The 24,240-nt window shown below is 42.2% G+C and overlaps 1 protein-coding gene across 2 annotated transcripts in view; it reads right to left on the bottom strand.

Moving 5' to 3' along the window:
- Nucleotides 1–24,037, bottom strand: part of asic4a (acid-sensing (proton-gated) ion channel family member 4a) — a 91,455-nt gene extending 67,418 nt beyond the window's left edge. For both annotated transcript variants that reach the window (XM_039006309.1, XM_039006310.1), the window contains exon 1: nucleotides 23,462–24,037. In XM_039006309.1, the coding sequence (XP_038862237.1) occupies nucleotides 23,462–24,037 (576 nt within the window). The remainder of the gene's footprint in view (nucleotides 1–23,461) is intronic.
- Between the last annotated feature and the right edge of the window lie 203 nt (nucleotides 24,038–24,240).

The following is a 24,240-nucleotide window of genomic DNA, read 5'->3' as shown; positions in this document are numbered from 1 at the left end:
TGACTGGCTGAATACTTCTGAATACTTTCATAATACTTTCATAAACTGACTGGCTGAATACTTCTGAATACTTTCATAATACTTTCATAAACTGACTGGCTGAATACTTCTGAATACTTTCATAATACTTTCATAAACTGACTGGCTGAATACTTCTGAATACTTTCATAATACTTTCATAAACTGACTGGCTGAATACTTCTGAATACTTTCATAATACTTTCATAAACTGACTGGCTGAATACTTCTGAATACTTTCATAATACTTTCATAAACTGACTGGCTGAGCTGTGGGACAGTGGCTGCGCATTGATCAAATATAAAGGAACTCTTAACAGGCATTCCCGGAAAATGTGCATATTGTGGTGAATAATTCCCTGCTATCAACCAATTGGCATCCAGGATCTAAAAAACTATTTATTTACTGATTTATAAATATATACAGTATATCTACACAGTATATAAGTAGGCAACAAAAAAAATCAAGATAAGATAGCAAGTTTTCACGTCTTCCTAAAGACCACGGTGGATACTGCTGATGCACAGCAAAAATAAGCAGTGGGAAGCAGTGGGATAGGGCTGAACCTACACATGTCCCTGGGAGACTCAGGAGCCTTCATTAGCAAGTTACAGGGTGAGAGTTACTGTAGCGTTATTAAGTAAGACACTTCAAACAGCCAATTGATCAGTGAGGTTGAAAATATAATCTCAAACTCTGATGACTACTTTGGGATGCTTCAGATGTGCTAATTAGGATTATCGATCCCATATCATGTCACAGTTTAAGATGATAAAGAAAAACTCCCACATAATTTACTGGGAGTGCGAGGTGTGAACCTTGCAACTTTCACGAAGGGCACAATCTAAAATAAAATATTTCTCCGATAGATGCATTTTAATGGCTCGAGAGGAAACAATGAGAGAAAAAATACTCTCACTGTAAGAGAACCTTGTATCATTGGGAGTGGAGGCAATGAGAGAAAAAATGATCATGATAGGAGAACCTTACATCCTTTATTTTTAGGGAGATAGTATGGCCACTGTAGAAGTGTTTGAGGTTTATAATTAGGGCTGCCTCCTAACTTCAGTGCCAAGTGAGTGACAGAGCAGTGACAGAATACAAATGTGAACCTTCATTGCACTGGGCATCCACATAAACATTCGCAACCCCCGAGCCCCACTTTGAATTGCTAATGTAGTTGTGATGAAGCTGACGGGAATGTGTTTTGAGAGGGAACCATGGGTTATACAAGCGATCCCGCCTCCCTTTACAAAGTCATCCATTTAGTACGTTTTTCACTTCCCCACTGCTCCCAGACAGAATGGACAGTCCACTATTTTCAACAACATTGATCAGCCGGGTGTGAAGCCGGGCCTGGGATATTAGAGGGAAAATGATCAGTTAGGGCCGGAGAAATGACTTACTGCAGGGAGACTTTGATTGACTTCCCTCCGGGAAGACACTGCGTTAGGACTCCATTGGGGTGGGAGGCTGTGGTTTACAAGGCTGTTGAATGGACAGCAGGAGAGTGGAGCTAAGTTAAGTAGAGCGATGTTGTTGTTGTTGAAAAGAGAGTGAAGTCACAAAAGAGAGCAACAAAGGACAACGCCAAAGAGGGAAAGGTGAAGATATGTCTAACCGTGTCTGTTTGAGATGCACAGGGTTGGAATAATGTATTACATTTCCATACACACAGATATGACCTGTCACCCTCTCGAAGGAGGCGGCATGAAGGCTTATGTTAGAGCTGGTCACATAAAGACATGTCTAAGGGGTTAACAGATAGTCAACTCCTTGGCATACTTAATCCACACAATTACATCCGTCTCTTTTTAAGTAGACTTACACAATCAATGCCATGCAATGCTCTTACAAAATGATGCAGATAATAAGAGAGGAAAGTGTTTGTTCATTTGGTGAAAGTTCTAATGCAACACATCGATGATGAGATATGAACCGCGAATGCAATCAAGGACAACAAAATCCAATTCTGCTGAAGTTATCCATTATCACATTGACTTTTTTCCCATTCTGGAGGACGTAGTTCGAGGAAATAAGCCTGTGCCTTTAGTTGCACGGCCACATGTCCGACCGCAAACCAATCAATTTCTACACATCTCCTTTCGCATTCTGCGCTAATGTTAGAGGATCCCTTGAGGTTGAATGTCTTTTCCATCTCTTGGCCAATTGTGTAGAATATCGTTCACATCTTCTGTACTGCCAGTGTCCCTTATGAGTTGTTGAGGCAAGCTTACTAAATGTGTGTGGATCTCCAGATAGGTCCCTGAACACACTTCTTATGTGGAAAATCTGGTCTGTTGTCTGTATAGAATTGTATATTTCTTGTGCTAAAAGATTTGAATATTAAAAGGACTAGAACTGATTGTTATGTTGATGGATGGAATATTAACTACATATCCATCTGTTCATTTAAGGAGATTTTCTGTGTTCTGCATTGGTCACTATCAACACGACATAATATGAAAGCTTGGTTGAATTTGGGGGGTGGACTGTATTCCTGTAAACATATATAATATTCCTGCAAATGCACAAGTACAGTGAAATGCCTTTCTTGCAAGCTCTAAACCCAACAATGCAGTAATCAAGGTAGCCAGGTGGTTAGAGCGTTGGGCCAGTAACCAAAGGTTGTTAGATTGAATCCCCGAGCTGACAATGTAAAAATCTGTCGTTCTCCCTCTGAACAAGGCAGTTAACCCACTGTTCATAGGCCGAAGAATTTGTTCTGACTTGCCTAGTTAAATAAAGTTTAAAAACATCAATTCAGAATTATACTGCATGACTCATTTTTACATATTTGGTGTAAAACCCAAGAAGCTTAATAGTACATGCATTAAAATAATGGGGGGGTTTTGTACTATTTTTTACCAGTATTTTACCTCCACCGCCCTCAAAATGCCATAATAGCCTGTCGAAAGAAGTATTCCTTTTTGCAGAGGGCTTCTCAGTAGAGACAACATTGCCCTGAATCTTCTAGATCTCATTACCAATGGAGATTATGGGAATGTGGCCAGGCTGATGTGGTAAAAAGCAATAGAGGTACCCGAGGATGGAGTAGAACGCTACGTTAAAGAGATTCCGACAGGCATTTCAAGTCTTCTAAGCAACTCCAGGCATGGTGGGGAGAACCAAACAGAATGCTAAATAATCAACTATCCACCCTCTTTCTAATCTCCATGACTTTCCATGCCAAAGCTGCTAAATAGCTTTAGACTGAACTTAATACATTGAGACCTGACACAGGCACAGCCAGCATGCAGCCTCTGAGGTTCAGGCGTTGCAGTTTACCCCAAACAAAGGTGAAAGGAGGAACTGAACTCTAAAGATGGGCGGAACACACCGATCAGGTAGTTCTATAACATAGGGTGAATTCAGAAAAAAAGTGGGATGTCATATAAACTGGCACAGCTTAATCCTGATGTGTTCAGTTCTTGATCTGACGAGTGAAAATCAAAACTATTGTTACTAAACCCTTGCAGAGAAATCACATGATAAAAATCACATTACTTCATTGGTGTGACATCATAGAGGTGGGCAGAGCAAGCTTCTAACAGGGAGCTCACCCTGCGAAGCACACGAATAGGTCAGTGACATCGTTTCATAAAACATCAAAACAGAACAAAGCGGCACAATGCTAAATTGTGATGTAAATGGTGCATCAAAATAAAACATTTAAAAGATACATTTTTATAAATGCATTTTGTAATTCAGTCATTTTTTTGTTGTTGTCCCACTTCACAGCTACAGTTGAAGTCGGAAGTGTACATACAACTTCGCCGAATACATTTAAACTCAGTTTCAGAATTCCTGACATTTAATCCTAGTAAAAATTCCCCATCTTATGTCAGTTAGGATCACCACTTTATTTTAAGAATGTGAAATGTCAGAATAATAGTAGAGAGAATGATTTATTTCAGATTGTATTTCTTTCATCACATTCCCAGTGGGGCAGAAGTTTACATACACTCAATTCATATTTGGTAGCATTGCCTTTAAATTGTTTAACTTGGGTCAAACATTTCGTGTAGCCTTCCACAAGCTTCCCACATTAAGTTGGGTGAATTTTGGCTCATTCCTCCTGACAGAGCTGGTGTAAGTGAGTCAGGTTTGTATGCCTCCTTGCTCGCACACGATTTTTCAGTTCTGCCCACAAATGTTATATAGGATTGAGGTCAGGGCTTTGTGATGGCCACTCCAATACCTTGACTTCGTTGTCCTTAAGCCATTTTGCCACAACTTTGGAAGTATGCTTGGGGTCATTGTCCATTTGGAAGACCCATTTGCGACCAATCTTTAACTTCCTGACTGATGTCTTGAGATGTTGCTTCAATATATCCACATAATTTTCCTGCCTCATGATGCCATCTATTTTGTGAAGTGCACCAGTCCCTCCTGCAGCAAAGCATCCTCACAACATGATGCTGCCACCCCCGTGCTTCACGGTTGGGATGGTGTTCTTCGGCTTGCAAGCATCCCCCTTTTTCCTCCAAACATAACAATGGTCATTATGGCCAAACAGTTCTATTTTTGTTTCGTCAGACCAGAGGACATTTCTCCAAAAAGTATGACCTTTGTCCCCATGTGCAGTTGCAACCCGTAGTCTGGCTTTTTATTGGCGGTTTTGGAGCAGTGGCCTCTTCCTTACTGAGCAGCCTTTCAGGTTATGTCGATATAGGACTCGTTTTTGTGTGGATACAGATACTTTTGTACCTGTTTCCTCCAGCATCTTCACAAGATCCTTTGCTGTTGTTCTGGGATTGATTTGCACCTTTCGCACCAAAGTACGTTCATCTTTAGGAGACAGAAGGTGTCTCCTTCCTGAGCGGTATGACGGCTGCGTGGTCCCATGGTGATTTTACTTGCGTACTATTGTTTGTGCAGATGAATGTGGTACCTTCAATCATTTGGAAATTCCTCCCAAGGATGAACCAGACCTGTGGAGGTCTACAAAACTTTTTCTGGGGACTTGGCTGATTTCTTTTGATTTTCCCATGATGTCAAGCAAAGAGGCACTGAGTTTGAAGGTAGGCCTTGAGATACATCAACAGGTACACCTCCAATTGACTAAAATGATGTCAATTTGCCTATCAGAAGCTTCTAAAGCCATGCCATAATTTTCTGTAATTTTCCAAGCTTTTTAAAGGCACAACTTAGTGTATGTAAACTTCTGACCCACTGGAATTGTGATAGAGTGAATTATAAGTGGAATAATCTGTCTGTTAACAATTGTTGGAAAAATGACTTGTGTCATGCACAAAGTAGACGTCCTAACCGACTTGCCAAAACTATAGTTTGTTAACAAGAAATTTGTGGAGTGGTTGAAAAATGATTTTTAATGACTCCAACATAAGTGTATGTAAACTTCTGACTTCAACTGTAGCTTAAAGTAGGACATCACTGAGTAGCTAAAGTGGTGATAATCTTATAGGTTTTTCCAATGGAAAGAGATCCAGTTTACATTAAGGACCCCCTGTACTTAGGTTAGGCAGGGCTCTGGTTATTTTAGTACTGTTATCATGTTCATTTTTGGCACCAATGGCACCAAGCAGAACTTTTTGCACTTTTGTCTTCTGTAACCTCTTTCAACATCCATCCAACATATTAGCCCAACACATGATCAAGATGTTTCCTAATCAGTCCTTTTTGTGTGATTAGGAAAAAATCTTGAGGATTTCAGAAATGTATCATGTGTTAATGGGCTAATATGCTGGATAGATGTCGTAAGAGGTTACAGAAGAATGGAATGCAAAAAGTGTCCCACTTTTTCCTAATTCACCCTACTCTATTTGACATTCAGATCAATTAATATCCATTCCACCAACAAGAGACTACCTTTCTGTCTATTCCATCTTCATTTCTGCCATTGATTCAAAGTGTACGTTATATGAGTCATGAAATATTCTAAAAAACCAAAGAGAAGTCTTCTGACATATTATAAAAATGCAACATGGGAAAAATGTATGCAAAATATAAACAAATGAATAATACGGTTGAATTCAAAACATGCATTCACAGGGGTGTAATCCCTGTGTAATTCAAAGTATGCCTCTCCCACTAGTTACTACCTGGAGTTGAGCGGGACTCTGGTTAACATTCAAATCATGAGGCTGCTGGCTAGTTTAAAAAAAAAAAAAATGTCAGGTCATTATAGATTGCAATTTTTGCCAGAGTAAAATGAATACATTAAATCTTTATTACCCGCAAGACGATGTGAGAGAGGCAGGAAAGACACCTTCAGAATATTTCAGACTTTTCCTGGTTTACCCGTCAGATCAGAAGAAATGGGATTTTTTTCCTTCTTTTTTTTCTTCTTTTAAAAGTTTCTGGGGCCTGTCATGTCAGGGTCAGCGTCTAATCACATAAGGGTTTGATCAAAGTTCCAGTATCTAGAGGGAGAACACAAGACCTAATTTCTCAGTGTGGGAGATTAATCTACCATCAACTAAACCAGCAGCACCAGCAGCACCCCGCCCACACTACCCACCTCCGCAACCCACCCACCCCCACAAAGCCTTCTGCTGACTGCTAGCAAGGCAAGACAGACAGCTCCTGAACCTGTTGTAATCAGGAAGATAGAATAAACAGGCAGAATCCAGACTCCATATCCTAGCATAAGATAGATGATCGTAGGGATAAAAAAAGAAGGGTAAATCACGGGCTGAACGTCTCCTAGGTGGGTGATCAAAAGATCTTAAAGTTGAGAGCGTGGGGAGAATGCTGGAGTAATATTCCTCACAAATTCCATCGTCAATATTTTAAAAGGAGCAGTTGCCAGTCTTTCATACCTCATCGGTCTTTGGGATCTAAAGCCCTCGCCGTCGAAATCTAGTCTAGACCAAACCAGGGCTGTAACTACATATGAAGACACCTCTGTAATTTAAAAAAATATATATACATATATATATATATATGTTATATATATATATATATATACACTGAACCAAAATATAGATGCAACATGCAACATTTAACTGAGTTACAGTTATATATAAATCTGTCAATTTAAATACATTAATTAGGCCCTAATCTATGGATTTCACATGATTGGGAATTTTTATTTTTTATTTATTTAACCAGGTAAGTTGACTGAGAACACGTCCTCATTTGCAGCAACAACCTGGGGAATAGTTACAGGGGAGATGAATGAGCTAATTGTAAACTGGGGATTATTAGGTGACCGTGATGGTTTGAGGGCCAGATTGGGAATTTAGCCAGGACACCGGGGTTAACACCCCTACTCTTACGATAAGTGCCATGGGATCTTTAATGACCTCAGAGAGTCAGGACACCCGTTTAACGTCCCATCCGAAAGACAGCACCCTACACAGGGCAGTGTCACCAATCACTGCCCTGGGGGATTGGGGGATATTTTTTAGACCAGAGGAAAGAGTGCCTCCTACTGGCCCTCCAACACCACTTCCAGCAGCATCTGGTCCCCCATCCAGGAACTGACCAGGACCAACCCTGCTTAGCTTCAGAAGCAAGCCAGCAGTGGTATGCAGGGTGGTATGCTGCTGGCAAATACAGATATGCATCAGAAAACCAGTCAGTATCTGGTATGACCACCATTTACCTCACGCAGCACGACATCTCCTTCAGATAGAGTTGATCAGGCTGTTGATTGTGGCCTGTGAAATGTTGTCCTACTCCTCTTCAATGGGTGTGCGAAGTTGATGGATATTGGCGAAAATTGGAACATGATGTTATACACGTCGATCCAGAGCATCCCAAACATACTCAGTGAGTGACATGTCTGGTGAGTATGCAGGCCGTGGAAGAACTGGGACATTTTCAGCTTCCAGGAATTGTGTACAGATCCTTGCGACATGGGGCAGTGCATTATCATGCTGAAACATGAGGTGATGGCGGCAGATGAATGGCATGACAATGGGCCTCTTGTCACGGTATCTCTGTGCATTCAAATTGCCATCAATAAAATTAAATTGTGTTCGTTGTCTGTAGCTTATGCTTGCCCATACCATAACCCCACTGTCATCATGGGGCAGTCTGTTACAAACATTGACATCAGCAAACCGCTCTCCAGCACGACGCCTTACATGCTGTCTGCCATCTGCCCGGTACAGTTGAAACCGGAATTCATCCGTGAAGAGCACACTTCTCCAGTGTGCCAGTGGGCATTGGAGGTGAGCATTTGCCCACTGAAGTCGGTTACGACGCCAAACTGCAGTCAGGTCAAGACCCTGGAGAGGACAACGAGCACACAGATGAGCTTCCATGAGACGGTTTCTGACAGTTTGTGTAGAAATTTTAGGTTGTGCAAACCCACAGTTTCATCAGCTGTCCGGGTGGCTGGTCTCAAACGATCCCGCAGGTGAAGAAGCCGGATGTGGAGGTCCTAGGCTAATGTGGTTACATGCGGTCTGTGGTTGTGAGGCCGGTTGAACTTACTGCCAAATTCTCTAAAACAACGTTAGAGGCTGCTCTGGTGGACATTCCTGCAGTCAGCATGCCAAGTGTACACTCCCCAAAAACTTGAGACATCTGTGACATTGTGTTGTGTGACAAAACTGTACATTTTGGAGTGGCCTTTTATTGTCCCCAGCACAATGTGCATCTATGTAATGATCATGCTATTTAATCAGCTTCTTGATATGCCAAACCTGTCAGGTGGATTATCTTGGCAAAGGAGAAATGCTCACTAACAGGGATGTAAACAAATTGATGCTCCAAATTTGAGAGAAATAAGCTTTATGTGCGTATGGAAAACACTTTACATGTTGCATTCATAATTTTTGTCCAGTACATATATATATATATATATATATATATATATATATATATATAGATTGATTTTCTTTATTTTGTACTATATATATATACATATATATATATACACTGTATATATAAATAGTACAAAATAAAGAAAATCAATTAGCCTATGGGTCAACATCTAAATAGTGCTCCCAGCGTTGATCAATGCTCAGAACGTTTATATTCTTGATCTAATCGCATATGCCTCTTTGTGAACGAGTGGAATCATGAACAGTGGTTTGTTCGTTACGTTCGCCTGCGTCCCCCGGATTTGCCTCCCAGATTTGCCTTTTTAGCAGCACTTTCACCACTCTCTCAAATGGCTAACTCCACCCTTTCGTGGCGCAGACCTCGAGGGCCTGAGATATGAAATACGAACTACCAGCTCGGAGCGGGCTCAAGTAGGCAACTAGAGACGCTGACAGTTTGCGAGACGTCGGACAAAAGCCCATTTTTAAACCGTCCCTCGACTTCCTCCTTGTCTACAGCCATTCCTTAAAACAAACAAAAAATACTTTCGGAGAAGGAGTGCACAACTAGTAAATAGTCGCTTACAGTCAGGTGGCTATCAGCCAGCAGAGACTTCTATTGCAATAACTTTGAAGGGCTTTGGCTAGTACTACTTAGCCTCTGACTTCCTCCTTCTAGCTGGCTCATGTTAAACAAAGCCTACAGACATGAATGTGGTGCTCAGTGGTGAGGCCGAGGCAGGCTGCATGCAGCAGGAAGCAGAGGAGACAGATATCCCTTTCATACACCGACCAAAATCCCACTAATGTACTATGCCTGCTTTCATTTTGCCTGTTTTTATTTTTATATCTGAAAGGGGAAGGTGGTAAAAAAACAGACATTGAAAATAAAACCAACCTAAAGACCTAGTCATGATTCCTGCATTTTCACAGACCCTTTAACCAAAATACTGGTTTCAGGTCTATGTGAATGGTTCTCTGCTTTTTTTGCAGGTAAATTCATTAACACTTCCATTGTTTCTCCCTAATTTGAAATGCAAACAGCCCCCTTGGTTAAACAACGCCCCCCTGCCCCCACCAATCCCAATGTGCCTGTTACCTACTGATATGTATAAAAGAAAGTGATAGATAAGGGGCTGTTTGAAAGGGGATCATTTAAACATGGCCTTAAAACATTTTTGCAGGTAATAATACCACATCTTCTGTCCGAAATGGGTAATAGAGAGAGAGGAACCAAGCAGAGAGAGAGAACATTGTAAGTAAGAATTTGTTCTTAACTGACTTGCCTAGTTAAATAAAGGTTAAACTAAAAACAAATATATATATATATATTTTATTAAATATATTAATACAGAATTGTAAGTCATATTCTAGTTCATGTGAATGTGATAATACGATAATCTGTGTACTCCATTAATTAGTAATGCCTAGGAATACAAATGTGAATGCTATGTAATTTGACAAAAGAGATATCTATGTAAAGAGTTGAGGATTTTATGCAATTCATCACTACAACTGACTGAACAGTAGCTGATGCTACGTGCCCGTGTGAATCATTTCTCATATTTCCCATCTTTCAGGGGTATAACATTACAACTGTATATCTAATAGGCTATGTGTTTGTAGATTGACTGAGGTGAATGAACCTACAGCAGCCAAGGTGATAATGGCTGGGGTCATTTAAATAATAAAATCTCGACCGACTTCAGCAATATTAATAAAAAAGTGTATCCTGTCAGTGTTTACCAAGGTCATCACCAATATTCTGCATTCCCACCTGTAATCCTACACACTAAATGCTAGTGAATTGTCGGGGGATTAAGGAATTATCCACCCCTGCAGGTAAACATGTTGCTAGAATGGGAGTTGCTGTGGGGAGGAAATTTAAGAAGTACAGTGCCTTCGGAAAGTATTCAGACCCCTTGACTTTTTCCACATTTTGTTAGGTTACAGCCTTATTCTAAAATTGATTAAATTGTTTTTTCCCTCACCAAACTACATACAATACCCCATAATGACAAATCAAAAACAGTTTTTTTTAAAACATTTTTGCTAATTAATAAAATATAAAAAACGGAAATATCATATTTACATAAGTATTCAGGCCCTTTACTTTGTTGAACCACCTTTAGCAGCGATTACAGCCTCAAGTCTTCTTGGGTATGACACTATAAGCTTGGCACACCTGTATTTGGGGAGTTTCTCCCATTCTTCTCTGCAGATCCTCTCAAGCTCTGTCAGGTTGGCTGGGGAGCGTCGCTGCACAGTTATTTTCAGGTCTCTCCAGAGATGCTCGATCTGGTTCAAGTCCGGGCTCTGGCTGGGCCACTCAAGGACATTCAGAGACTCCTGCGTTGACTTGGCTGTGTGCTTAGAGTCATTAATCTGTTGGAAGGTGAACCGTCAACCCAGTCTGAGGTCCTGAGCACTCTGGAGCAGGTTTTCATCAAGGATCTCTCTGTACTTTGCTCTGTTCATCTTTCCCTCTATCCTGACTAGTCTCCCAGTCCCTGCCGCTGAAGAACATCCCCACAGCATGATGCTGCCACCACCATGCTTCACCGTAGGGATGGTAAGGGTCAAGTGATGAGTGGTGCCTTGTTTCCTCCAGACATGACGCTTGGTATTCAAGCCAAAGAGGTCAATCTTGGTATCATCAGACCAGAGAATCTTGTTTCTCGTGGTCTGAGAGTCTTTAAGTACCTTTTGGCAAACTCCAAGCGGGCTTTCATCTGCCTTTTACTGAGAATTGGCTTCCGTCTGGCCACATTACCATAAAGTCCTGATTGGTGGAGTGCTGCAGAGATGGATGTACTTCTGGAAGGTTCTCACATCTCCACAGAGGAACTAGATCTCTGTCAGAGTGACCATCCGGTTCTTGGTCACCTCCCTGACCAAGGCCCTTCTCCCCCGATTGCTCGATCAGGGGAGAATACTTTCCGAAGGCATTGTATACAACAGCAGATAAGTACAGCAAGGTAAGCCATCATAGGGAGAAGACAGACACGGACATATTCCTACATCTCCAATTCTGCAGCTTTGTGGAAGAAAACTCACCCTCACTCTAGTGGTGTATTCTGATCCATACATTATAATTGATGTATCACAGTTACTGATATACCCTGGTTCCATTGTGTACTGGTCAACACAAATATGAGTTGTGTGAATCACAACTCACTCCCCATTCAATGGTGAAAAAAAATTTGCTTAGAGTCTCTCAGATGCAAGTGTAACGTCACGTGACCATGCAATTTAACTCACTTTGTGAAGTTCCTGTTTGTATCACTTGAAGTGGTGCAATGGGACGCCGTCTGTCACTGAGGCCATCTAGGATTTCACTCCTACCCTTCCCACACACTGCCCTGAGACATCTGCCTACCAAATCAGCCAGGATACAGGATAGTGTAGCCCTCGTGGGGAGTGGAGCAGCGGAGTCTGAGCAGACCCACTTCCAAGTTTCATCAAACAGTTGAGAGGAATACAGACTGGAGGTTTTCCCATAAGCAACTTGAAAATAAGATAGAACTGCATCATCGCGCTGCTTTATCCAACTAACTATAAACACAACACACTACAATATCCAAATTAGGGAGAGCGTATTCGTTGTCCTTCAGAATCAGATGCAGCGTAGCTACTGTCAATGAGTCGCTTGTCTACCGTGGTTGGCTGCACGACTGAGCTTGTACACTTATCAGTGGGGAGTGGAATCAAGGGCAATTCCATGTTCATGGCACAGAACGCAGACTGGCCAGCAGCAGGAGACTTGTAGCTTTTGCCAAAATATCTCTGTGGCAAACTGTCTCGCCCAACGTCTCAAGAGTAGTGTTGACTCAAACAGCTCACAGTTTAGGTTGGGAGACATTGCTGTGAAATATCCAACCTGGATGCACCACTTCGGACGGAACTAAGCAGGGAGTGTAATCATGTCTCACAGCAAGTTTGCCGCAATAACAGAACCATTTTTGGCACATTTTCTCTGTTGTGGTGTCAATCCATAGTCAATGCATGTTTATCCAGAACTCCCGGGAGGAACCCAGCGTCCACGACCTCTTTCATATTCAGAGAGGGAACTCTCCCAGTCCCTCTTTTGCTCCCTCACACCCCTTTGTCCACAATTCACAGCACTCCTTTGTAACGAGATGCTAATCCTCTGCAACTTATTCCAGTGTTTGGGAGAAAGAAGGCTTTTTATTTATTCAGTGTCTATCTGTATACATGTTTCGTGTAAAGAGGTCTCAGGTCTACATCCGACATTATCTGCATTTGAACGAGGCGTGTGGTTAAAGGTGACTTCTCCTGAGCATCATTTTACCTACTTGGTACGATGCTGGTTTCAGATTTAGTTTCCTTCCTTAACTCAATTTATCCAGCAGGACATTTAATTATTCAAGCAAAAAGTACATTATATTAATCTTGTGGACGGCAGAAGAATTCATTTGTGATTCGTTGTTCATTTGCGATCCAAATCTAAAATAAATATTATGCTCCCAAATGTATAGTTTAAAAAAAATGACATGCCACAAACAGGCCCGGTTTTTCCTGAAAGATGCCATGCACCTTAACATAGAGATAGAGAGCAGTGACTGGCAGTCCAGTTCTGTCGGTGCCGTGTGATTTCTACCTACTAAAGGGTGAATCCATTGTGTAAAGGTGCTCTTTCTGAGTAGGAAATCTGCTTGACTTCATTACAAGCTGAGTCAGAGGGGCAGGAAAGGAGGCAGATAACGCCCCCGTTTGGAACACTCCAATAGCATACGGAACGTTGGCACACGGGGTGGCTCCAACTTAGCTCCCGAACCAACTGGTCCAGCACAGAAGTGGACAGCAAGGGACAGACGCAATCTCGCTGACCACTCTGTTTCCCACTGAGCTCACTGAGTACCACTTTGGGAAGAAAAAGCTGTGCCAAGGGGCGTGGCGCTCATTCAAATCCGCCTTTCTCCTCTCCTTTATACTATAGCTGGAGTGTATAGTCATAATATAGTCATGTATAGGACTCTGCTGATATCGATCCATAGCTGTTGCGCTTCCTCAGGAGCTGTCAAGTAATACCCCAAGCTCTCTTCAGAAAGTATGATAATACCTAATAGATCATCAATATTCCAGAATAAAATGGATTCACGAGCATAAATGATATTGTCAGGCCTCTTTCGGCACAAGGAGCAGACAATTTTGTCTATAATGACAAGTCTCGTTCGATATATCTCCATCTCACTCCTATATCTCAGGTCCTATTGCACATTATCTTCCCTGATGTCCCTCAATGTCGTGGTGATTATTTATGTATTAGCGTATTACCTCAACTTGCTAATTAATTGTCAGTTAAGAGGCATTATAGCTAATATGGAAAAATATACAAGCAGTCTCAGGGGAGAACTTTCATTATGGTACACATACTAATGAAACATTAGCATCCTGTTAATTTCCCGTAGAACTGAGTCGACGGTGAAGGTCAAAGACGAAGGGAAAAAGCGTGGTGATTTGTGAGTGAAGCGGCGTGACATTTATTTCTTCCCTGGACATTGGAGATCTGTTTCGAAGCATGCTATTATACCTTCCTTCCTTTACTCTAAAGCTCTGTAACCAAATGGCAACCTATTCCATGTATAGTGCACTACTTTTGACTACAGCCCTATGGCAAAGGCCATGGGCCCTGGTCAAAAGTAGTGCACTACCATATAGGGAATATGGTGCTATTTGGGATGCAGCCTCAGAGAGAATGTCAAGGACACACGTAAACATGGACAGGAAGGGATGCCATACCTCATTAATGGCCATATTTATTCTAAGTGATGCCCTTATCACTGTGTTTGTAATGAAATGGATGAGATCACAAATTTGAAAGGATCTATCTTTTTTTTTGGTGTGTCCCGAGGGCATTTAGAGGAAAAGCGATTTACATTCTTCTCCCAGGAATGGACATGTAATCTTAACTTATCTTTAGATGAGAAAATCACAAACGGAGAAGCTCTAATTAGAGTATTTACATTCAAGTGCTCCGATCAGCTGCACACACACGCACGCACGCACACACAGACACACACACACACACACACTCTGTGCTGATCATCAAAAGTGCTGTGAATTTTGCTGTTAAAATAAGTGCTTCGTTTTATGCATCTCACCGTCAACAAAATACAAGGTGCTTCTTCACAGAATCTGCTCTGATCTTTTAAAAGAATAGTCAGGCAGTCATGGGTATTGGATTTCACCTACAGTATCTAACTGGTGTGATGTTGATGTTAAAAGTAGAAAAATATATGATAAAGATATGAGCAGAGACAAACCAGTAAGCTCTTCACTTGGCATACGTTTTCAGCAACAGTGTTTGGTGGTGGGCAGGACTCTCCCATGTCCAAGTATCTCTTTACCCCATTTTAGACTTCCAACTTAGGTCCTCATGAAGAAGAATGTTCCTATGATCATGAGGGGAACCCAGGACATGAGGACAGTGTTGCTATCAATGGCCAAAGGGACTTCCCTCTAGGGACAGCAGTGTTAATCGGAGCCACTAGGTCCTCTCCCCACTGGATCAATGTCAGCAGACATTTCCTGATGCGTGCCAAGTTATCTGTGTTTCAACTTTAATAGGTTATTGAACGGAGACGTCATTTAGGGAGCAGGGCCGTATTTCACGTTATTGACAATGAAATGCACAAAACCTTCTCAACAGCATGCATTAGGATTAACAGAATAAATCTTGACAACACTGTTAGGGAGGAGGAGTACAATCCCAAAGACAACGAATAAAACTCTAGCAACATCAAACACTGCTATTAAAGCGAGGAATGCCGTGTCTCTGACTCATTAAGACAACAACAACAAAAACATGTATAATCAGAAAAATGTGGTATAATTAGTTTAGGTAATAACATACGGGGAGGTTGATTAGCAGAACTGAATAACTATTTCTGAAGGACATGTCCTCCTACTTCAGCCGGGTTCATATGAGTTCAATCTAAATCATTTCTGAACGTCAACACTGAATTAAAGACCATCCTCTTAAATGCTGCTGGATGCCCTTGCTCCATCACATACTGTCACAACCTTGGATCCAGTCATGATCAACAGCATATCAACAAATGTCACTTCAAAGCTCGAGACGGTAATCCAGGAGCAGCGTCCTAAATGACACACTATTTCCTATATACTGCACTTTTTTTGACCAGGGCCCATAGGGGCCTATAGGGCTCTTGTCAAATGTAGAGCACAATACAGGGAACATGGTGCCAGTTGAGATGCAGACAAGGTGAAAGCCCTGTGTCAGGCAGAAGACAAAAGGACAGGAAGAGTAGATCAGACCATCCCACCACAGCCCAGAGGGACACAGTCCGGCCCTGTCCGGCCCACCCAGGAACCAACCAAGCACAGTTATGGTCTTGGCTCCAGTCGTGTAATCTGCTGCAGCACCAGAATTAAACGGTTTCACAATGTTTACTTTAAGTTGTGTAAATGTGTGTATATCCACAAAATGCATTTATTAATATCATATTGGAATCTAATAGGAAGTAATTTGGTTGCTTTTTAGTGCAGTTCATTACAATGTAATGTATTTCCTGCACCTCAAGCACTTCATAAGTGAAATGTACTAGCAGGATGACAAAATGAGAGGTGGCAAATCAAGCACTGGGAGATAAATCAGATGGCATTTTTGTGCGTCTGAAGGTCGGGTGGTTTGTCAACATCACATCTCCACATCTGGCACATGAGGAAATTGTCTGTCTGGAAAGATTAGCCGATGTACAGAAATAGAAATATATCAACGATCATGAAAATGGTCTTGGCATAACTTTATTCAAGGTACTGTAAAACCTTGTTCAAGTAACTACCTTCAGAAATTCTCTCTTTACTTTGTTTGAATATATTCAATCCCTTTTTTTAAATTATTGTTAGGTATTAGAAACTAAAGTACCTTCAAAGGTTATTTCCATCTTTACCTTGTTTAAATATAATCCCTCTTTTTCCACTCAACGTAACAGATATCAATTTACAGTTACCGTGCACCACCACATAAATCTGGTGTTCTAAGTTAGGGGAGGAGGGGACAAAGCTAAATCATCACTATGTTTCATTCCCTTCTGAAACTAAAAAGGTGCAAACTTTGCACTATAGTGCAAATGCTTATTAAATCAGGCCAAATGGTTTCTAGAGTCTAGCCTATATTGCACGATACGTAATTGTAGGAATATTTCAGGCACACATTTGTTAGCAAAGGATTGCTAGGATTGCTACGATGGCAACTGGGGGGCATCCGCATTACCGTAAGGCATTCTCCATTACACTACGTCCTATATCATTCAGAGAGCTTTAACATGACTTAAAAGGGATTTCTATGATCACACAAGACATCTGTGGGGGGTCAACCTAAGGCAGTGTATTTGCAGTTGGCTCAAATGTAACCGTCATGAACCATTCCACAATTCGTTACAGCCATTTCAAATGTAGCCACGACACTACGCTTTACCAAACCTCTCTCACAGGGAAAGAGGTTCTAGGGTCAGTGTCGTCTTCAGGACACTGTTAGGATTTAATAGATCAAGACAGAATATCACACCTGACACCCAATGGCACTGTGTGTCAATAGAGGTCATACCTGGTTTGCGTCAATCTTTTGAGCAATAGTGCCAAATATGCAAAGAATGATATAAAATTGGCACAGCAATTGAAATCCCGCTCGATAATGTTTTGCAAGTGTGGGGCCAGGCCACACTCGAAAGATCAGCAAGGGGCCGAGCCAAGTGACATTAGACATAATTCAGGACGCAAGCCAATTCTCCAGCCAAGCAGATACACCAGGCACAGGCAGTTCCTCATGCAGATACAGATAGCGCCGGGGGTAGATATGCTACCGTGACATTTGTGCTCCTTGTTATTTCCTGCCGCTGAATGGTAGTCCAAGTGATCAATGACATTTCCATGCAAATCTCAGCCACAATGGCTTCTACAATTGGAATCTCTTTGAAATGTTCAAATATGCGGTCTCCTTCAAGGTAATTAAGTGATACTGGTAAAAGGAAACGAGAGGCCCACATCCATTATCTGGTGTGGTCTAAAAGCAGGCTTGATTCATTTTTCACAAGCATTTCCACTAATGTGTTCGGGGACTCTCACGGCTTGCTCCCCGGGAAGAAAGGAAAGAGTTTACAGTGCACCTTTGGTCAGCAGCTTTCGTCATCATCACCTAGGCTGCGACCCAAATGACGCCCTATTCTCTACATCGCGCATTACTTAGTGCACTATTCCCTATAGAGTGGACTACTGCTCACACAAAGGGAATAGGGAGCAACTTGGAATGCAGTCCTACTGTATTCCGATGGAGACTGTAAACACAGTTTTTGAAAACATACATAGAGAATGCAGAGTGTATTTTCAGCCCACTATTGTATGAGGTGTGGAAATGGCTGCTCGTGGTTCAATACGTAGCAGTACTAGACCATTGGAGCACCCTTTACATGTAAATGAGGAAAGGTCTGACATATTGACCGAGTTCGGCCAACAACTCTGTGTTTCTTCTAATAGAAATGTTCAAATCTAACTCTAACCCTGGGCTCTGGCAGCACTAACAAATGCAGCAGAGACTCGGCCCAAAACACAGCAACCAGATAATTAGTCACACCAGGCTTAAGGGCTGGGAAGCAATCTGACTGAGGGATTTATCGATCCATTGGAAGGGGGAGGGCCACAAAGTTAGGGGTTATTATCAATCTTGTTGAATCAAGTCCTTCAGCCTGTGATGAAACACACACACACGCGCACACACACACACCACCAACAGCTTGGTGTACTAGTTATCAAAAGAAGACATATGTGTATGTGAGTAAAGACTCCCAGGGGTTAGCGGGGGTTAACTGCACCAGAGCATTAGAAGCCTTTATCGCAGAGTTAAAAGCCATCCCTAAGCTCTAGCTTCATCTCATATACAGCCTAGTGCTCCAAACATTGCAGAGCTAAGACATTTTAAATGTGATCAGAAATGATTAAAAAAAAGCCAAATCCCCCCCCAAAAATAAACTGTTTGGTTTTGTATTATACAGTAACTGGTCACAGGTGGGATTTATCTGATTAGATGTTCATGATGCATATCGAGTAAAGCAGCCGACCAATTTGACTGTAATTCATCTCCAGCGAGCGTGGCAGCGTGGAGGAGGAGGACAGTGTGTGGGACAGGGCTGGGAAAGGTTCCACCGCCAGTACTCTTCACATATCCCCCATCAGAGCAGCATGATGTGGGATCAACTGGGGTATTCTTTACACGTGTAGGAGCAATAAATATACAGACTGTGCATTGGTCTGGCGAGCTGCTCATATCCTAACCGAAGATGGGCTCTGAATTCAGAGTGAGTCTGTACATCAAATGTGGAGTAGCATGGTAAGCTGTGAAGACTGGAGGGAAAGAGGCCCACAGCAGTGGAACTGTATGGCTAATTGACAGGCTGTTTCAGATGGAGCTCCAGAAAAGCGGTCACTTTCACGGTCCCCAGTCCTCTGTCTCTATCAGGGGGCTGGAGGGATGCGGGGAGGGAGGGCAGATGCTGAACCCACTGGGGGAACTGTCATTCACATACTCCTGCGCTCATGTGCAGCACTCACTCCAAGACAAAAGAGACATGCCACCCCGGGAGAGGGTGGGTGCCAGCCACACAGAGACACAACACAGAGCACCTGTTCATGGGAAAAAATTTCACAGGACGACACAAAGGAATCAGATCTAGAGAGTGCCTTTTGTTGTTGACTGGGAGGTTTTTGCCTATATGAAATTCACTGGAGCTTGTATGTACAAAGCCCCAGATCTCTAGTTAGGCAGTTGTCAGCCTCGGTAAGGATCAACAACAGCATCACCATACATGCTTGCCGAACCCTTCTGCATACTATTGATTTGCATCATCCTTGTTCCAACTCCTTGTTCCAACACAACACATATGATCAAAATAGATGAGGTGGAAATCAGGAATAGTCAACCGTTCAGGTTCACGTCGTTCAATTTTAAATGATCTACTAAAACACAGCAGCCTCTCAGCAAAGACTTAACACGCAGAAATAACAAACTGCAGACGGGGGACCTTTGATGGCGACTGCGTTAACCCAGGTTTCATAGGTTGCTGCACACCATTACAAGTCCAACGCCACTTAGTTAACCCCATGAATATATGCAGAAGGGTTCTGTCCCGGCTGAGAGATAAATCTGAGAATGCAGCTGCAAACAGAGCCGACAGAGAGCAAACAAATCCAAAATATCCTGTTTAAAAAGCCAAAGGCTCTCTGCCAGATCTACACGATAGCGCCACACAATGAATGAACAATTATCCTGAGGTTACAAAAAATGAACAACAAATAAAATGTGGATATTTTTTCAAGGCATGTCGAGTTAGCTCTATCTGGTGCTGATTAATTCATCTGAGTCAATAATATGACTTTTTTATTATTAAAAATGGCATAAAATGCTAGTCAAACAATGCTACCAATCAGCAAAGGTATTAAAGAGAAACAAATCATTTTGATGCATAATTATGTACGATCGCATCCTAAAATAGATCATCTATTTGTTTTTCTATTTGTTGACCAGTCAACACATTCTTAGATTCAATATGAAACAACAAGACCTCTATGGAAAACAGGTTGGTGAATTGAATATGGACTGGGAATGGCTAACATTGGGTATCTGTACAAATAAAACAAAACGACTATGCTAGTAGCTGCCTTTTTCTTTGCATGTTCTTTTCAATGCAGAAGAACCGCTCCTAAAAATACAACTATCAATCTTCTGAAAAATAACAACAGGTCTTTGATAGTCCACTTTCATCAGAGGTGTTTCTGACGATACGGTTCCATGGAGCTACTGTGTTTGGATGACAAAGACACAGGTTTAGAACTATGTCTATTTTCCTTCAACAATCATTTCACCAGACTGTATAATAAATTGCTATGTATCTCTATCTTGGTAGGGTCTTGAGTGCCTCGAGCGCAAATGCATGGTTTAAATTCCTTTTTCCCTTTTTCCAATTATTGCATTTCAAAGCACACGATTCAGACGCACAGTGACACACTTATTTTTCAATACAATGTTGTGTTGTGTCTAACTTGAGACCATTCAAGTGTTGTGAGAGACCATTTCTTAAAAACAGTAGAAAAATATTTTTTTTAAATGGCAGTTTCAAGGTACTATCTCTTTCCTGCAATCAAATGACCTAGTGGCTTCATGGGTGGAATGTATTCATATTTTTCATAATTTCATAATTAATCAACATTATTTCAAAAATTGCGCTGAAAATCCGATGTTTCTATGTCAAACGGTTTTGTTATATTTCAGTCTTCTTTAATGTATATATTGTAAAGTGTAATATTGGGATGCAAACTCAAAATTGAATACATTTCAACTCCATATCTGACATGGTACAGATTAGCCCATAACCATGTGTGTGAGTTGAGTACACTTGTTTCAAAGTAGATTTGTTCAAGACTACCAAGAAACACTCTACGTGACCCTGATTTACCCGACTGCAGTAAAAGGATAAAGACAGACGGAATGTTTCTTGAGGTAAAAAAAAAATGAAACGACAAGGGCCTTGCGATGAGACCATTCATCAGACACTTCTCCTGAGCACCATCTTAGTCATTACCTGAACAAAACATCTGGAGTCCTCCAAACCATCCATTGAATCTCACGACGCTGTGCAACAAGGCAATCCCGATAAATGCGAATCAATGAGAAGAAGAAGAATGAATGCGTGTACCGAGAGAGCCGGAGAGCGCACGTGTGTCTGTGTGTGTGTTAGTGTATTAGTGTGTGTGATTGATAGCATTTCAACTGTAATAACCATGCTTCTATTGAGTTAGATTAGTATTCAGCCTCAGCTACTGTGGTGCACACTTCTGTTGCTCCACGCACCTCAGAGGCACGCACACATGAAAAGTGGAGTAAATGCCGTGTGAAAGAGACTCTGTGGCTGGGCTTAACATCTGTTAGCTAGCTAGAGCACATCCCTCACATCCCATCCCTGTCTGCCCTCACTCAGAGCTCCCAACCCAGGCTGGCTGGCTCCTCACACGGACGCTCCCTCCAAGTTCTGCTGCCCTTGGGGGTGCAGTAAATGACATGTCATGCGTGGAGGCAGTAGGAAGCCTGTAACAAATCTAACTGACAGCCCCCCCCCCCCCCCCCCCAAAATGCAGACCACAGAGCTGTACAGAGAGAAAACAGCAACTTAAGGATCTTTCTACGGGATCTTCATCTGTGCTGAAGTCACTCCCCATCCAAGAGAACTAGTGAGGTTTCAACAGCTGACACGGGACAGCCCCGTTCCTGGACGTCCACGATCCTCCCCTAATTAACGTACCGCGAGAGAAGTGACTGTCAATGTGTCAGAGGACATTCTCATCAGCTGGTGTAGAAATACTGTAGCTTGAACCTGAGTGCATAACAAACTTTTGGAATCACATCTCCACAGCTGCCAGTGTTTTGCCATCTCTTTGCCCATCTTTTCTGTCCCCTAGGATGCATGGCATTTTCCCTGGCATGTTAAAATAAAAAATGTAAATCTTACTAAATGTACATGTCAGGGTTAGTAAAATGTCTATGTGAGTGATTCTTTAGGATCAGAATTACTACAAAGAGGAAAAAGCTGCCTATACATTGCAACAGCCAGAGAAATCAGGGAGGACACGTCATTATTACTTCCTTGGTCTGTAACTTGGCATATCAAAGGTTAAAACTGTGTAATACCACGATAAGAGAGAATCCCTGGGTCTCAGGAAGGTGAGCATATCAATGTTCAACAGACCCTATTAACACTTGACACCAGTACTTTATCATCACTAAAGCAATTGCATATTCCTGTTCCTCCTTGAGAGAGGGAAAACAAATCCATCTCCTATCAGGACTGTGGCTTTAATAAATAGTGCACAACACACACATGCACAACACACACACAGAGAGAGAGAGAGAGGACATTCCTGACTGGATGTGAGAGAAGCTTATGGAAATGGTTTAATTCCTTTTAGTCAATCTGGCTAATGCAAAAATCATGTATGTCTGTCTATAAATATTTAATCTTAACAGCAGCGAGATTGAAATACAACATTGGTGGAACATTACTCCTTCCCTCCTGAAAGGTACAAGAGCTGTGAGAGCTAGGGAGCCACAATCCCAGACAGAGAAAGAGAGAGAGGGCGTGAGGGAGAGAGAAGTTAGCTTTTAAAAGGTGATTTTGTGGCCGTGTACTCTCTCAGTTGCAAACAATTTTTCTCTTAAGAGCAGCCAGAGCCGTTGTTCCATGCCGTTACATTCTCAAACGCTAGGAAATCATTAGAGAACTGTTGCTCCCCTGTATATGACGAAAGATAACAGAGACACAGAGCTCTGAATCCTATTTATTTAAGCTTTTCCCAATAAAAAGCACATGGCTCTTGAAGTAACACTAAAACACAGAGAATTTAAATTACACTGCCTTTAAAGTATATAGCCGACTCCAACATTATCTTTCATGCATCCAGGTGTTTTGCAAAAACAAGAAAAGTGTCCAAGGATCTATGTTTTTGATCAAATGCAGAATATTTAACTTCCAAACATATGTGTACTTATTTTTCTAATGCCCTGTGTTTTCAGTGTCTGTAATGTTTTAGTTCAGAAGAACACTGAATTAAATGTTTTTTCTCAGAACAAGAAACAGGTATGTCAGCTACTTTGGGAAACTTTTCAACTTACCACAGAGAAGTCCTCAGCAGAGCAGTTCTGTCCACTGAAGTTGCAGCTCTTCAGCATCTCTTCCAGCTGATGTCCTGTCCGGTTGAAGATGTCCTGCATGTCCGGTGCAGGATAGTCCAAATCAGTGGGCTTGTGGCCATCCCGGTTTTTTGGCGGTAGACCTGTGAGGTTAGCCAGGTGGTAGATGTCGGCGTCGGTGAGAGCGGAGAAGCGGAAGCGGTTGATGTTGCAGATGGTCACAGCGGGAAAGACCATCTCAGGGCTCGCTTCCTCATTCAGAGCGGTGACGTGGGGATGCTCCAGGTAAGAGATGGCACACTTTGCTGCCTGGTACAGGAAGAGTGCCAGAGAAGCCAAAAAGGCAAGTGCCCAGAGGGTCTGCCTAATGCCCAGGCGCCCCGAGACAAAGATGTGGTTAATCCCGTGGAGAGAGCTGGAGTTGGCGAAGCCGACCAGGTCCTTAGCTGGAGGTGTGCAGCTCTCCTCAATCAGGCTCTCCTTGTCCCCATCCTGCTTGCCTTTCTGCTTCTCATCCTCCTCTGCAAATTTGATTTTGCAAACAAATTCGATCGGCATGTGGGCAGCCAGCTCTGCGTTTGGGGTTGTTTTGATGACAGCTGTCAGCCCTGATCCACTTGTCCCGTCTTCTCTGGCTGTTGTCCTCAGAACAGATTACAACTCCACAAAGAAGAAGAAAAAGGCACGAGAGAGTTGCTGTTGCTGCTGCTGCTGCTGTTAGTGCTGCTACTGCTCCTGCTGCTGCTACTGACTGCCACCGC

The sequence above is a fragment of the Salvelinus namaycush genome, chromosome 13 (genome assembly GCF_016432855.1).
Source record: "Salvelinus namaycush isolate Seneca chromosome 13, SaNama_1.0, whole genome shotgun sequence".
Taxonomy (NCBI): Eukaryota; Metazoa; Chordata; class Actinopteri; order Salmoniformes; family Salmonidae; genus Salvelinus; species Salvelinus namaycush.
Note: the sequence above shows the minus strand (reverse complement) of the source record. Positions and strands in the feature narration are given on the sequence as shown.